General features: G+C 59.2%; 4 protein-coding genes across 4 annotated transcripts; 3 read left to right on the top strand and 1 right to left on the bottom strand.

The window, feature by feature from the left end:
* Positions 1–1,946: 1,946 nt before the first annotated feature.
* Positions 1,947–5,134, top strand: ACA1_115890 (MethylCpG binding domain containing protein; the record flags this gene model as incomplete). The annotated part of the gene is made up of 10 exons (XM_004342209.1): positions 1,947–2,642; positions 2,726–2,818; positions 2,910–3,101; positions 3,320–3,461; positions 3,574–3,679; positions 3,792–3,900; positions 4,042–4,131; positions 4,235–4,852; positions 4,995–5,011; positions 5,122–5,134. 10 exons carry the CDS (start codon positions 1,947–1,949, stop codon positions 5,132–5,134), a joined length of 2,076 nt encoding a protein of 691 aa, XP_004342258.1.
* Positions 5,135–5,511: 377 nt separating this feature from the next.
* Positions 5,512–9,256, bottom strand: ACA1_115880 (NADbinding domain 4 domain containing protein; the record flags this gene model as incomplete). The annotated part of the gene is made up of 7 exons (XM_004342208.1): positions 5,512–6,062; positions 6,133–6,457; positions 6,526–7,611; positions 7,696–7,882; positions 7,990–8,240; positions 8,329–8,508; positions 8,726–9,256. 7 exons carry the CDS (start codon positions 9,254–9,256, stop codon positions 5,512–5,514), a joined length of 3,111 nt encoding a protein of 1,036 aa, XP_004342257.1.
* Positions 9,257–10,144: 888 nt separating this feature from the next.
* ACA1_115870 (uncharacterized protein) lies at positions 10,145–11,551 on the top strand (the record flags this gene model as incomplete). The annotated part of the gene is made up of 4 exons (XM_004342207.1): positions 10,145–10,577; positions 10,683–10,789; positions 10,863–11,223; positions 11,301–11,551. 4 exons carry the CDS (start codon positions 10,145–10,147, stop codon positions 11,549–11,551), a joined length of 1,152 nt encoding a protein of 383 aa, XP_004342256.1.
* A 619-nt stretch (positions 11,552–12,170) lies between these two features.
* Positions 12,171–15,613, top strand: ACA1_115860 (NOT2 / NOT3 / NOT5 family protein; the record flags this gene model as incomplete). Its single annotated transcript, XM_004342206.1, has 15 exons — positions 12,171–12,182; positions 12,274–12,392; positions 12,512–12,722; positions 12,804–12,869; positions 12,969–13,105; positions 13,216–13,316; positions 13,415–13,606; positions 13,717–14,052; positions 14,152–14,202; positions 14,267–14,421; positions 14,520–14,652; positions 14,743–14,971; positions 15,060–15,215; positions 15,320–15,431; positions 15,518–15,613. The coding sequence occupies 15 exons, from the start codon at positions 12,171–12,173 to the stop codon at positions 15,611–15,613; spliced, it is 2,106 nt and encodes a 701-aa protein (XP_004342255.1).
* Between the last annotated feature and the right edge of the window lie 62 nt (positions 15,614–15,675).

Below are 15,675 nucleotides of genomic sequence, written 5' to 3'. Positions count from 1 at the left end.
GCTGGCGAACTGGTGCACGAACGAGGCGCCCGAGTGGTGACGACCAGCGCGCCGGCGTGGCTCGAGGGTAGTCCGATGACTACGGTGCCGATCATGGCGCGATCGCGGGGCGTGTCGACGTGGTCGACAAAGAAGCCGCCCGGGCCGCAGAGGTTAAATGGCGCAAGGGTGGCCCGGCTGGAGGACCGAGAGGGCGGTCTTGAGTACGGTGCCGACCAACGTGGTCTGCTCCCAAGCGATCGAGCGGCCGTGCGGCAATACCAAACGTAGGAGGTCCGTCAGGATCTCGCGGGCGCGACACACGCCCTCGTCGAGCACATCGGTGCCGGAGCGCAGGTCGCCAAACTTAGAGGGCGTGGCGCACTCCCAGAGCGCATCGACGTCGGGCTGGCCCAGGGTGCCTGCCGGGTGCCAGCGCTGCTCTTGATCGGCGCCATCGATGGTGTGCGGTCCACCCTCGGCGGCTGCGGCGGCGTCCAACAACACCTCGATGCGGATCTCGTCTGATGCTTATGTTTGTGCCCCTTCTCGCAATCGCTCACGCTCGGGAGAAGGCTCTGCAAATCGTCGGACCCGCCGCAAGCAAAAGGCCTTTGAAGGGCCACTGATCACTGCGACGGACACGGCCGCCATTTCCCCGTTGTAGAGCCGCGGCGGTCGGCAGTCCGCGGCGCCGGCGCAGTCTGCGTTTGCCCAGCACAACGGCGATCTTGCCCAGGTTGTCGTGACGAAAGAGGGCCGTGCTCTGCGGTGAAGCGAAGGAGCGGGGCCTCCCGTAGAACCCGTCGACTAGGACCTGCTCTTCGGTGGAGAGCCGAGCCTTTTTAGGCTTGACAATCTCAAGTCTGAGTCTTTGTTGTCGTCGTCATTGTCATCGCCGGCGTCGTTGGGGTCGTAGTCGTCGCACTCGTACGGGCGGGTGTGTAGCATCACCTCGCCCAGCCAGCGCACCTTCACACGACACCTACAGGCCTTGGGGAAGGTGGCATCGTGGCCGTGGTGGAAGGACTTGTACGACTTGTCGAGACAGAGGACGGACTCCATCATCGCGCGGACGCATCTGTGGGTGGCTAAAGCCTCCGGGAGCGTGTCTCCCTGCTCCGTCTCAAAAAAAAGGAAGAACCCTTCTTTCGAGGAAACGAAGAATGACAAACATGTGAGGAATTATGGCCCTTCTTTGAATTCTTTCTGAAAATGTTCTCATAAATCCCACAATGGGTAGTGCCCGGCGTGGGCTGCGAACAAGAAGGCAAGGGTGCCGGTCTGCGGCTTGGGTGTGGTGGCCCGGCTTGCAAAGATGAAATTCATGCTTCGATTCTACCATCTGATTGTGAGTAGCACGGAGTTCGAAGACTCCTTCATCATGAAGCAAATTACCTCGTGGTAGCTCCTTCGGGAGCTCACAGTGTTCGTGCGGGCGGGGTCGGCATAGACCTCGCCTGTCGAGCAAACTCAACGCAGAGAGTCAACTCTGCTTCATCAACCAATCGCCTGGCCGAGAGGCTGGGATCCCCCTGGACCCCAATACCCCCACCACCGCGTGATTCGCCACCAAGCAGCCACCTTTTTTGGTCCAGTGGGCGTGGGGCAGCTGATTCTTCTTTCGTTGCTCTCGGCCGGCATCGATCGCGGCACCTGACGTTCGCTCTCTCGGCCAACCAGAATTCGGCTCTTTATGTGCTTACTTTTGTGATTTTTCAATCTTTTTGGTAACGTAGCGAGATGGACGAAAATCAGACAAGTAGTTCAGCATCGATGCAGATCGAGCAGGTGTCAAGTGCAGATCGAGCAGGTGCTTCCTTGCTTGAAAATGTGCCTGCTACCATGCTCAAAAGTCAGATGTAAAGAATGTGAATTGAGATTCTTTACATCTGGCATGCTGTATCATACATGCGCATGTGAATTGAGATTCTTTACATCTGGCATGCTGTATCATTCTGACATCAATGCACGTAGCTCTTTTGATCGACGGAAGGGAAGCGCTCAACAGCAAGCCAGCTGTCACGGACTCGGCTCGCGACTCGTCTGATGCCCCAGACATTCTCGCCAAGATTCGCCCAGTTGTGACCGGTCGCAACGAGGGCCACAACGATGCGGCGACGGTGGCGGCTGGTGGCGATGCCGGCTCGTCGCAAGAACCGAGGCAAGTGGGCCTCGGCCACGAAGACCACTTGTGGTCCGAGCTGATCAACTCCCCCGCCTTCTCCGAGTGGAACCAAAAGCAGGAGGAGCTCGCCCAGCGAGCCGTCACCAAGGCCAGCGACGACGGCCGTCGGCAATCGATGCTGCTCGAGGACGACAGCGAGTCGAAGACGATGGAAGACGAGACGACGGAGGCCGGAGCGTGGGCGAAGAACGAGAAAGAGGATGAAGAGGCGCAGGAGGCGGAGGCGGAGGAGGTCGTGAGCTCCGTTCGCGAACGAAAGCAGAAGCGGAAGCGAAAGAGCGAAAAGAAGGGCCGGAAGACGAGCTCGCACAGAGCCAAGAAGGCCAAGCAGGTCAACGACAGCGACGAGGACGCGGAGAAGGAGGAGGAGGAGGAGGGAGAGAAACAACAGAGCACAGCTCCTCTCGAAGATGACAACGATGATGACGACAACGACCCGCTCAGCTTGCCCCTGCGAGCTGGCTGGACGCGAGAGGTACTCACCACACACACACACACACACACACGAAGCAGCTTCGATCTCAGCTCATTTAAATAATGGTCGCTTTTCTTCTTCAGGTGGTGACCAGGCAGTCTGGTGCAACGGCCAAGATCCGCAAAGACGTGTACTACCATGCGCCCGACGGCAAGAAGCTTCGTTCGCGCGTAGAGGTACCCTCACGCCGCTTTCCACGCGTGCAGTGATGCGCGGGCGTCTGTGCTTACGCGCTTCTTCTTGTGCCGTCTGTTTGGCGTGGTGTAGGTTGGCAGGTATCTGGTGCAGAAGGGCATCACCGACTTGAGCATCGAGAACTTCAGCTACAATTGGAAGCAGGAGGTCAAGCTGTCGGAGAAGCGTAAGGCTTCCAAAGCTTATCCGTTGGCCTTCGGTAACGCCGATCGCATCGGTACCGCCGAGCGCCGGAAGAAAAAGAACAAGAAGGCCGCCAAGTGCGTGTCTTCCTCTCTTTTTTGTTTGCTATTTTGTTGTTATTTTTAATATTATTATTATTATTATTATTATTTGTGCTAAATTGTATTTGCAGGAAGCGCAAGGCGCGTAAGTACACACGACAAAGCTCTACGGAGCGCCGGTCCAAGCCCAGAAAGGCGACCAAGACGCCGAAGCCCGAGCTACTGCACATCGACGACATCAGCGAGGGTCGAGAACAGGTTCCCATCGAGTGCGTCAACGTGCGGTCGGAGGAGAGACCGGAGCCGTTCGAGTACATAAGCACCTCCATCATCCACCCGTCCATCGGCATCCGGTTCGATGTTCCGTTTGTGTGCTGCAGCTGCACCGACGGGTGCCAAGGTACGTTCGTTCGTTCGTTCGTTCGTTAGTCCGCGTGCCGCACACCATCAATCAACGGACATTGCGGCGGATATCTCACCTCGCAATATGTACGTGGAACGATCAATCGCAGATCCCACGAAGTGCGAGTGCATCATCAAGACGCAGGAATTTGCTGGAGCGACCGTGCCCCGAACGACGTACGATTCGAACGGCCGCGTGCCGGGTGACTACCCCATGTACGCGCACCTGCTCACCGTGCTTCCTTGATTCCTTTATTTGAATTTTGCACATTATTCGCATTCCTGATGACCGATGGCCGTGCGCGATGCATAACACCAACCCCTGCAGGATCATGGAGTGCGGTCGGTTGTGTAAGTGTGCGGGCAAGGCCTGCAGCAACCGAGCCACGCAGAGCGGAATCAACTTCAAGCTTCAGCTTTTCCGAACGAAACACAAGGTCTCTCTCTCTCTCTCTCTCTCACGCAAGCCTCGTCGTGTTGTCGTCACGTGGTGTTGTCGTCGTGTTTTGAGACAAGTGGCGCGTTAGTACTTTTGGTAGTGTTGCTGATGGAATGGTTTCCCGCACGGCCACACACAGGGCTGGGGCATTCGCACACTCGAGGACATTCCTTCCGGCAGCTTCGTGATGGAGTACGTGGGCGAGATCATCACGAACGAGATGGCCGAGGTAAGTTCCAGTTCCAGTTTCTCTTCACTTCCCAATCTACTGAAACACACACACACACACACACAAAACACTCACAAACGTACCACCACACACGCACGCGTAGAAGGTCAAGAGCGACACCTACCTCCTCGACCTGGACATGCTGGAGTCGATGGAACAGTGGCGCAAGCAGAAGGCCACGGAGATGGAGGAGCAGGACCGGCTGGCTGCCGCGGCCGCGGCCGAGGCCGAGGCCGAGGCGAAGGCCAAGGTGAAGATCGAGCAGGCGGGCGACGAGAAAGCGTCCACAAAGAAGCGCAAACGGCGGAGGAAGACGGGCGTGTCCTGGTCTTCCAAGACTGCCAAGCGAAAGAAGCCCACGACCATCGATGCCTGTGACTCGCCGCAGGTCGTCATGGTCACCGATCTTGAGGCAACACTGGCGCTGGCGACAACAACCACAACAACCATGACGACCACAACAGCAATGGGGGAGAAGGCAATCCTGAAGGAGCCCAAGAGTGAGCCACAACTCTTCACATCACTGGTCCTACAAGATGAGGATGATGGTGAAGACTGGTATGCAGCACAACCCCAAGTGGGTTCAGAGGCTGAGAATGATAAGGAGGAGGAAGGGGAGGAGGACAGCAACTCAGTAGGGCTGCGGATGCAGCTCTATGGTGAGGATGAACCCTATGTGGTCAACCCCCATGAGAGAGGCAACATCTCACACTTTGTCAATGTATGTAACCCTCTCTGCACAGTGGAGTTGCCAATAGTGTTTGACCCAATCTGTACATGTGTGTGTGTGTGTGTGCACACACATATGGCAGCATTCATGCCACCCCAACCTGTGGATTGTCCCTGTGGTAAGTGGGCTACAGGATCTGCGCCTTGCCAAGTATGCTTCCCTACACTGTGTGGCTCTGTGCTCTTTGGCTCATTTTTTGTGTTTTTTTCTGACAATGCCACTGCAGGCCATGCTTCTTTGCAGGGTTTGACATTCCACAGGGTACTGAACTGACCTGGGACTATCAGATGTCACCTGGTGCCAAAGGCCAACAGCCATGCCTCTGTGGTGCCTATGAGTGCCGTGGATTCCTCTAGTGTTTTTGTAGTGGGCTTTGTAATTAGTTTTTGCCATAGAAATAGCCTCACAGTTCCAAACTCCCAAAGGGGGCCAAATCTCACCATAAATTGGGCTTGAGAACCACTGCTTCTTCATTTGAGCCCTGCTTCTCCATTGCCCTGAGTGACATTTCAATCCACAGGGTCCCCTTCACCCAGACAAGTTCACCAGTTTCCAAGAAGACTGCTATAAGACCAGCCTGACCAACTGATAGTTGACACATAGTGGGAAAGAGAGCCATGTTTACAAGCAACAGTGACTGGTGTGGGTCACTAGGCCAACCTCTGGAGGAAGCCAATGTCACGCCAGTGGCCAATGACCTTGCACCAGAAGTCATGGTTCAGGTTGTAGTGCATGCTGGGCACCAGCTGGGTTGTGCGCACTGTCTCAAACTTGGCCTCCAGGCCTTGGGACTCCGCCTTGGTTGTGGTCACCTCCTCAGCGGTGTACATGTCAGCGAAGTAGCCCTGGAGCTTCTTGATGGGGTTGGCCACAGGGTCTGGCGAGGACTCCTCCAGTAGCCGTAGCCACTTGCGGGCCTTGACAACCCGGAACTTGGGCAGGCCGAGGTCAGGCGACTGCAGGATCTTGAGGAAGTCGAGCCAGGGCAGCTCCACGGGGTTGACCAGGTGGGCCACACGCGTGTTCTTGCGCTCGGCCTCGGTCTCGCCTGGAAGCTGTGCGTCGGTCAGCAGCGTGGTCATCGTCTCCGCCACCACGTCGACCGGAAGCGAGTCCACGCTCATGTAGTGGTCCGGCATCGCACGCAGCGTCTCGATGGCCTTGATCATCAGCGGTAGGTGCTCGCTCGTGTTCCACGTGCCTGCGCCGACGCCACGTCAGCATGAGCAATTCGAGCAATGAATGGAATGTGAGTGTGAGGCGGGTGGTACCGTGGATGGAGTCGCCTGCGATCTGGCCCACACGGGCGATGGTGACGGGCACGCTGAAGCGCTCGGCGTAGCGGGCGGCCAGGCGCTCGGTGACGAGCTTACTCTGGCCGTAGCCCATGGCGCTGGCGCGGTGCTGGTCGTCGACCACCTGCTCCGGCACCGTGCCCTGGGGGCCTGCAACGTTGCGGATCGCGGCGGTGATGCTGGAGACGAACATGTACTGCTTCAGCGCATCGGCGCTGCACAGGCGCATGAGCTCGTAGCTGGGCTTGATGCAGCTCTCCTCGAACTCGATCGGCGTCGCCTCGAAATTCAGCAGCCAGGCCTGCGCACGCCCACGGTGTGAGCGGCGTCGCGTGCGTCGCGCGTGTCGTGTGCGGTTACAAAACGTACGTTGTGGATGACGGAGGTGCTGTGGCGGGCTAGCTCGTCCCACTGGTCGTCGGCCAGCCCGAGCTTGGGCCGGTTGAGGTGGCAGCCCCACAGCGTGAGCTTGTCGTGCTCAGCCAGCGCCGGATCGAGCAGCTTGCCCCGAAGCGCCCGCGACAGCTTGGCCTCGACCGACTCCCTGCCACCACCTCCGCCGCCGGCGCGGACTAGGGCGTAGACCCGCTCCACTCGGGGGCTGTCGAGCAGCCGGGCCAGCAGAAACAGGCCCAGCCCGCCCGTGCAGCCGGTCAGCACCACCCGCTCGACAGCGGGCCGCGCGTAGGCACCGCCGGCCTGCAGGCCGCGCGCGTGATCCTCGTCGAGCTGCCGCAGGTACTTCTCGTACAGCTCTTCGGCCTGCCGCACCGTGTTGCGCTCGTCGGCGCCACCCGCAGCGGCGCCGCCCTGCAGCATGGCGGCCAGTCGGGCGGCGAGGTGGTCGATGTCGGAGCACTGGTAGAGCAGGTTGGCGGGCAGCTTGAGGTTGGGGAAGGCCGGGCGCAGGTACTGGTGGTAGAACTGGGTGGCCAGCAGCGAGTCGAAGCCCTGCGCAAAGATGCTGACGTCATGCTCCAGGCCCGACAGCTTCTCGCCCGGCACGGCCGCCGCCGCCACGGTCTGGTCGTTGTAGAGACGCACCAGCCGCTGCTCGAGCCACGCGGCGATGTCGCGCGGGTCGCTGAGGCCCGCGGCCTCGGCCTCGGGGGCCACTCCGGCGAACCGCGCGAGCTCGTCAATGCGGGCCTTGAACCGCTCCTCGATGTGCTTGCGCCGCAGACTGCCCTTGTCGGTGCGCGGGATGCCGCCGCCCTCGCCCGCGCCCATGACGTGGATCATCTCGCGCAGGATGCGGCTGTGCTGCGGCGCGGTCTGGTTCGCGACCTGCACGGCGCGCCACAGGCTTTCGAGCACGTCGGGCGTCGTGGGCTCGATGCCGGGCTTGAGCTCGACCAGCAGCGCGGTGCTGAAGCGCTGCTGGCCCACGACTGCGGCGGCCAGTACGGCAGGGCAGTGGTTGCGCACGGCGGCCTCCATGGGGGTCGGGTTGGTCTTCTCGCCGGTGCTGTGCACGATCACGTCGTCGACGCGGCCGCGGAGGACATAGCACGCGCGCCCGGGCTTGCATTCGAATACGCGCTCGAGGATGTCGTTCATGTCGTAGTCGCCCTCGGGCGTGTTGGCCTGGCCCAGCGCGAGCATCGGGTTGTCGCGCTTGATGACGAGGCGGTACAGATTGGGCCGGCGCCCGACGTGCGACTCCATCGTGTGGTGCACGTGCGGCAGGATCTGGATGTGGTTCCAGTGGGTGCAGGGATCGATTCTGTGTTCACACCGCACACGACACGACACGCACACGACACGACACGCGTGAGATAAATGGAATTTGGAGAATGGGGTAGAGCAGGTGAGCAAGCGTGCCTGTTATACTGATTGGCCGCGACGAGGCCGGCCTCGCTGCTGCCATAGCCGTTGATGAGCACCACGCCCTTGCGGTGGAGCGCGTCGCCCACGCGCTCGTTGAGCGCCGCCGCGGCGTAGGTGACCGCGCGCATGCCGGCCAGCAGCTTGTAGATGCACTCGTCCTGGGCCTCCTCGGCCTCGGCCTGCATGCTCTCCAGCAGCCACGGGAGCAAGCACAGCACATTGCACTTGGTCTCGGTAATGTTCTCCACCAACATCTGCATATTGTTAAGGAATGTTGTAAGAATGTGGGGCAAAAATGAGGAATTCCACGAATGAAGAATGTGTTGCAATGCAACAAAGTACCTGGGTGGTGGGCGGCCAGCTGGGGACGGCGGGCAGGACAACGGTGGTGCCGTGGCCCAGGTTGTTGAAGGAGACGAAAATGCCGTAGGCGTGGTAGAACGGCGGCAGCACGTAGGACACGTCATCCGGCTGGGCCTGCTCCCCGAACCACTTGTAGGTGAGCAGCGAAGCCACGTAGCGCTGCGGCACCACGACCAGCTTGGGAAAGGTGCCTGGAATCATCTCTTCGTTAGCCACCCACATGACACACGGTGTCATGGTAATTCACAAATAAACATCAACAAAAAACAATGTAAGTGTTAAAATGTTGACCTGTGCTGCCGCTGCTGTGTAGCATGAGGGCAGGTGAGTTGAGGTCTGGCTGGGCGCGGCCGGGCGTGGTGGTCTCCTCGAGTACCGGGGCCTGTCCCGCCTGCACGCTGTCGATGATGGCCTGCAGCTCCTCGGGCGAGATGACGTCGACCACGTTGCCGATGGCGCCCTCGCGCAGGAGGGCGTCAGTGGTAGCCACCAGATTGCTCTCGCGGCCGCGCACGACCGTGGCCGCCTGGGCCTTGGTCGCCAGATGGCTCACCGCCGCGGCCGAATTGCGGGGCGACAGGCACAGCGGCACGTAGCCGGCCCTCAACAGAGCCCAGAGCGAGAGTATGTACTCGGGGCTGCTGTTGGCGTAGAGTGCCACGTTCTTGATCTTAGAAGGGCCGCCGCCCTGCTGCTGCCGCTGCTGCTTGTTGAAGACAGTCTCGTAGTGGCTGGCCAGCCGGGCCGTGACCTGGTTGAGCGCGTGGAAGGTCAGGGTCTGGTAGCCGGCGGCGGCGCCGTGGCCGGGCCTGGCGTGCATGATCGCGGCCTTCCGGCTGTGGGCGGGCGACTTGGCATAGTGCTCGAGCGCCTGGGTGACTGTCGCGAATCGAAAGTCGTCGGTCATGTGGGTTTAAGAGTGTGGATTGTTGGTGATGATGTGTTGGTGGATCGAAGACCTTTGGGGTTGTAGTGAGTCTGCTGTGCTGCAGGGCCTGTGCTTATATAGTTGTGTGTGGCCTGGGTCTCGCCTAGATGTCAAACAGCACTTAGCTCGGATGTGGCGGAAAGTGCGGGACCAGGGGAAAACCGCGGCGGAACCGCCAGCGGGAACAGGAAGAAGAGAGCCATTACATACCAGCCAATCGTTAAGTCTCCTGAGCTTCCGTCCCCCGCGCCAGCCCGTCGCACTTCCACGGAAGAGTGGTGTTGCACATCATCCGCGAATGGGGCATTTTCTCCTGATTTCTTTTTTGCTTTTTTGCTTTTTTTGGATTATTAAAAATGAAAATAAAATAATGAATGGAAATCGATTGATGAATGGAGAGCACGCCCAATTTTTCAGATGCGATTAATCAACTGCTGAGGGCGGACCTGGAGAAGGATCAATCGTTGCTTCCAACGCCCCCATCGCTAGCGGCTGCAGTCCTGCGCGATGCCCGACCTCAGATGCGACGTGGTGCCGGCAAGAAGGGCAGCCAGAGCGCGGCGCCAGAGGACATCAAGCAGAAGGAGGAGCAGGCCAGGGCGGCCGAAGCCCAACTGCTGGCCCTCATCGAAGCCGAACGCGAAGTAAAGCGGAAATCGAAACACAAGAAGAAGCAAAAGAAGAAAAAGAGTGTGCCCTGCCGAACCCGGCGGCACGAGCCAAGCCACCCTGGATCCTTCACCACCTTCGCCTTCATCTTCACCACCCACGGCTGCTGTTGACGAGAAAGCGGAAGTGGAAGAGGGCCCTTTGGCGAGTGCATCAGCGAGCGAAGCGCGCAATTGCAGAGAGCACCAGTGCCCTGGGATGGGAGCGAGCCGGGAGCAAGGCGGCGCGCAAGCGCGAGGGAAGAGCCAGACGCCGGCGAGACGAAGAAGAGAAGGCAGCAGCCACGGCGACGGCGACGGCACCGCAGCCACGACCGGCATCAGGGCCACCAGCGGTCATGCACTCGACCGACATCAGGGCCACCAGCGGCCATGCACTCAGCTGACCACCCGCGCTCTGCTGGCCTTCTCCCTCCTCCTCCACTTCCTCCTCCTCCACTTCCTCCTCCTCTCGCACGTTCCGTCCTCCTCCAGGGCTTACTGCTCCTTCTTCCCCTGGCCCCTCTTCTCCCTCTCTTCACTCGATGCCGCCACCGCCGCCTCCTCCACTCCCGTCCACAGCACCCGATACTGCGTTTCCGTCACCGACTCCTTCCTCGTCGAGCGCTGGTTCTCCAACACAGCAAGAAGAGGTGCGCTTGCATTCCGCCTGCATGGCGCCGCACAATCACTGACCAGCTGCTGACAACATGATTCGTTTGCATGCAAGGGGGTGGATCGGTCTGGTGCGAGAGAAGCTGAGCCTGAGCGTGGATCGAGTCCGGAGGGAGACGACAGAAGAGGAAGCGACCCCCCTGGCCAGCTCGACAAGACGCTGTTTGACGCCGTCTATGCCAACATGCAGGTACTCAGTTGTCCTTCTTTTTTTATTATTATTATTGGCCTTGATGACCCACCACACAGCGCACTTTTCGCAGAGGCTGAAGTCGAACGTAGGGCGCGACCACGACGATGACCACGAAGAGGAGAAGATCGACGAGCAGAGGCGAGACCACAAGAAGGAGGTGGACGGTGACGATGATGAAGAAGATGAAGATGCAGATGCTTGGGATGAGCAGGGTGCAATGGATTGGAGCGAGGAGGAGGGTGTAGGGTACGCGCGGAGCCGCGGGGAGTACATTGTGGGCGGCGGCCCGCCACGTCGACGCAACCAACCGCGCCAGGCCGAGAACCTGTGGGGCGCACGCATGACCGGCAGCCTCTGGGGCGAGGCCAACGAGTGGGACAGGAGTGATCTCACCATCGAACAAGTCCTCAAAATGCAGGCCCACACGGAAGGTTCGTTGCGCCTTTAAGCATGTGCGTGTGCGATGCTGTGTGCGGAGCGCGCGTGCCTCACAAGACGTGGTGCGCAGGGGTGGGCGAGATGTCGATCACGCAGCAGCTGGTGGTGGCGCTGAACAATCAGATGAACGAGCGGATGAACGACTTCAGCCGTCAGATGGAGTACATCATCACGCTGCTCGTTGTGCTCGACACCAAGGTCAAACACCTCGACGACCGCCAGGCCCAGTTCCACGCCTGGATGATGGCTCGCGAGCGCGAGCTGGAGGACCAACGGCGAGCGAATGTAAAAAGAGAGGAAGAGTACCCAGGACGAACATGAACTGTATCCGCTACCGCTAGCTTTAGCCTGCTGATCTTTCGTCGCACACGCACACGCCAGACGCGACGCACGCACACACACGAGACACGTGCCGTGGCAGGATTTTTGGGGGATTTAAAAAAATGGACAAAATACTAAAGAGCTGAGCGAGGGGCGACCAACTCATCAGAGAACGCAGATCGGTCGAGTACAGATCGATTAGTTGGACTCTTCGATTCATATTCGCTATTTCTTCCATGACGCAGGCCCAACGAAAACTACTCGGTGCGGGCGCTCAATCGAGTGGATAGTTTTTCTTTTCCATTTAAATTTGTTATCGTTTATCGTTTAATTAGCCAGCATCGGTGCCATCTGCAGCATAGAAGTGGCAGTACACTGACGCCCCCTCCAACTTGCAGGCGAGATCGACCGAGTATTAAAAAAGGTCCAAGAAGGGGCCAAAGAATTTGAAGACATCTTACGAAAGGTCAACACTGCCGCAAGCAGCAATCAGAAGGAAAAGTATGAAACGGATCTGAAGAAGGCCATTAAGAAGCTCCAGCGGTATCGAGACCAGATCAAGACATGGACTCAGTCAAACGTAATCAAGGACAAGAAGGCCCTCGTGGAGGCGCGAAAAATGATCGAGGCGGTGCGCATTTACCTCTCCATGCTCGCCCCCTCCACATGTGCGTGGCTTATGTTCAATTTTGATGCTCAATTGCCTGCCTACGCCGCAACAGAACATGGAAAAGTTCAAGGTGTGTGAAAAGGAGATGAAGACGAAGGCCTTCTCAAAGGAGGGTCTGCAGCAGGCGGCGCTTGCCAAGGATGAGGACCCCAACACGGAAACGAAGAAGTGGTACGGTTACCTCTCAGTCCCTCAGTCCCCTTCTTCTTCTTCAGCAGTGTTATCTCGTTGATGACGAAGGTGCAGTGGTACAACACTCACACGCACTTACTTCCTCCTTCTCGAGACAGGATCGGCAAATGCTTGACGAAGCTGCGGTCACAGATCGACGCGCTCGACACTGAAATCGAGGGCCTCGCGGCCAAGAAGGGCAAGCGGAGCGTCGAGTTTGTGGATCGCCTGGAGCGACTCAAGGTGCTGGTGAAGAAGCATCACTATCACGAGGAGGCGCTCGAACAGATTCTCCGCAAGCTCGACAACGAGACTGTGGCAAAGGAGGACGTACGTTGTACATTTTCTTACTTACGCTCTTCTCCATCATGCTCACCGCGTGCTTGTCATTCTTGCTTCCCACGTCGACAGGTGGACGCTATCAGGGACGGTGTAGAGTATTATATTGACAGCAACCAGGAGGCCGACTTCTATGAGGTTCGTCGCACTACACAAAGACGTGCACCACCAGCGCTCTTTGGCAACTCTTTCTCATCACGAAGTCAATCCTCTTCTTCTACTCGTTGTTCTACACAGGACGATCAGCTGTATGATGAACTGAACCTGGCGCACGGTGCCGGAGGATCGCTTTCGGCGACGCCCGACACTTCTTCGCCCAACTCGTCCAACACCACTCCGTCGGCTACTCCCCTCTCCTCGTCTCCGCCTACCAGGTACGAGAGGCTATCAATCCTTCCTCCTCCCCGTTAGCCGACGATCCAACGTTCAGTTTTCTTCGCACACTCACGCGATGACGTTTACGCCTATTCGTTCTCTCGTGCAGTTCTGGATTCCCGGCTTCGTTTGCCTCCGCGGTGGCCAGCTCTCTGCCTTCTGGCGGCTTACGATCGAGTCAAGTCGGACTCAAGAACACGCGAAAGAAAGGTCCGCATCACTGCACTGCACACAACCACACAGTGCCAGTCGGACAGTGGCTTACCGTGGTTTCGTGTCGTCGTCGTCGTCGTCAATCGTACGATCAGGCGAGGAAGATGGCGAAAACGAGGAGTCGGAGGAGGCTCGCGAGGAGACCGCCGCCGTCGAAAGCAAACCGGAGCCGGCACCCGCGGCCAAGCCCGAGCGCCAGGAGACGCCAACACCCGCCGCCGCCAAGGCCGGACCCTCTCACTTGCCCATCCCCACGCCCACGACTTCTCTCCCCATTCCCACCCCTGGTACGCCTTGCCCTGCGTGTGCGGTCGTGCGTGCGTGCGTCAGTGTGCGGTGCGTGTGCGACCTTGTTGATTGTAAGCTGACCGGCTGGCCGAATTTTTCTTTCGAGCAGCGCCCGCACAAAAGAAGCTCGCCTCAAGCGCGCCTGTGCCTGAGACCATGAAGCGAACAGCGCGGGACGTCCTCCTCGGAAGCCAGCCCTCGGCGACCCACCACCAGCCACCTGCGGCGGCCCAGCAGCAGCCACCATCGCAGCCGCAGCCTCCCGCCGCCCAGCAGCCACCAGCCCAGCCCCAGGTCCAGCAGCCCCTGCTTCACCAGCCCCAGCCTCCGCAGCAGCAACCGGCCGTCTCGCACCAGCAGCCGCCTGCCCTCGTGGCCACGCCCAGCCAGCCGCAGCAGCAGCGGCCAGCCGCCGGCCCCACCGCCGCTTCCCAGGCCGGCCAAGGTACCACGTCGCCGCGCAGAGGCAAAGGTACAAGTCTCTTCTTGTAGGTGGCTTCGCTGGATTGCACACAGTTCATTAACGCATCACCGTGTTCTCCAGCGAGCCCAACGCCACCGCCGGAGATGCCCTCGCAGCGAATGAAGGAAGAAGGTACTACTGTCCCGGCAATCGCTCGACGTGTCCGAAGACTCATCCTTCTCTATCGCTTGCACAGAGCTTGCGGTGCGCAGCGCATCGGCGCCGCCTTACCAGCAGCACCCGGCGCACCACATGCCTCCATCGATGATGCAGCCCAGCGCGGCCTCGCCCCAGCTCCCATCGCTCATGCAGCTGTCGCAGCAGCAGATGGGCCGCCAGCAGTACATGCAGGTTCGCTTTTCCTTCTTGCCGTTTTCTTTTTTTTCTGCGCCTGGGCTCACACCGACGCCGGTCAACCGTGCACACGCTATCGATCGCAACAACAACAGACGCTCCAGGAGGCTGCCGAGGACAGCAAGAATTTGGACACGTTCGACAACTCGACCCCCATCAGCTCGGGCTCCCTCGCCGACCTCTCGGCCGCCAGCGCATCCCTGGAGATGGCCGCCGCAGCCGCCGCTCGTACGTCGTCCCCACTACTGCTTCTGCGTAATGGTGGTTGGGGGGGAGCGGGCTGACACTGTTGGCTGGACACACCAAACAACGTCACAGGCGTGGAGGCTGGTCTGTCGACACAAGAAGACGTGTCCCTGGCCGAGCTCGGTCGCGTCCACGGGGTCCACATGCCAGGCGGCTACCCGCAGCAGGGCATGCCCCCGCAGCACCCGCAGCAGGGAGCGCAGCAGCAGAGGCAGCACCAGCTGCAGCAGCAGCAGCTCTTCAACCTCAAGATGCTCGAGACCTCCATGGAGAACCTGCCGGAGCAGATGGACTATGAGAAGTACACACGCCCGTCGCCCTCTTCTGTCATTTATTTATTTACTTTTATTATTATTATTATTTACTTATATTATCGTTTGTCGATGCAGCCGGCCACGACAGTACACGCCGCAGAATGCCTACCCGACGCCGGCCACCTTCCCGCAGCTGCCGTCGACGGTCTTCGAGAACCCGGCCATCTTCTCCAAGTTTGACACCGACACCCTGTTCTTCATCTTCTACTACCAGCAGGGCACCTACCAACAGTACTACCACCCCCCTCCAACCATACATCTTCTTTCATCCTCGCCCCGCACGTTGATCATCTTTACGCCACAACTGACCCTCTCTGTGCTCCGCTCCTACCTAGGTATCTTGCGGCGCGTGAGTTGAAGAAGCAGCTCTGGCGGTACCACAAGAAGTACCTCACGTGGTTCCAGCGACACGAAGAGCCCAAGGAGATCACCAACGACTACGAGCAGGTGCGTCATCCACCGCTCCTCTCTCTCTCTCTCTCTCTCCGTTCATCAAGTCTTACACGCATCTGCGTGTCCTGCTTGTCGTACAGGGGACGTATGTGTACTTTGACTACGAGACTGGCTGGTGTCAGCGCAAGAAGACGGAATTCACGTTCGAGTACCGCTACCTCGAGGAGGGCGAGTAGACGAGACGTGGTGGTTGAAGAAGAAGAAGAAGAACCAACAACATGCATGGCATGAACCGGAC

This window comes from Acanthamoeba castellanii, assembly GCF_000313135.1.
Source record: "Acanthamoeba castellanii str. Neff unplaced genomic scaffold scf7180000084669, whole genome shotgun sequence".
NCBI lineage: Eukaryota > Discosea > Longamoebia > Acanthamoebidae > Acanthamoeba > Acanthamoeba castellanii.
The sequence above is the reverse complement of the archived record's forward strand: the minus strand, read 5'-3'. Positions and strand labels throughout refer to the sequence as shown.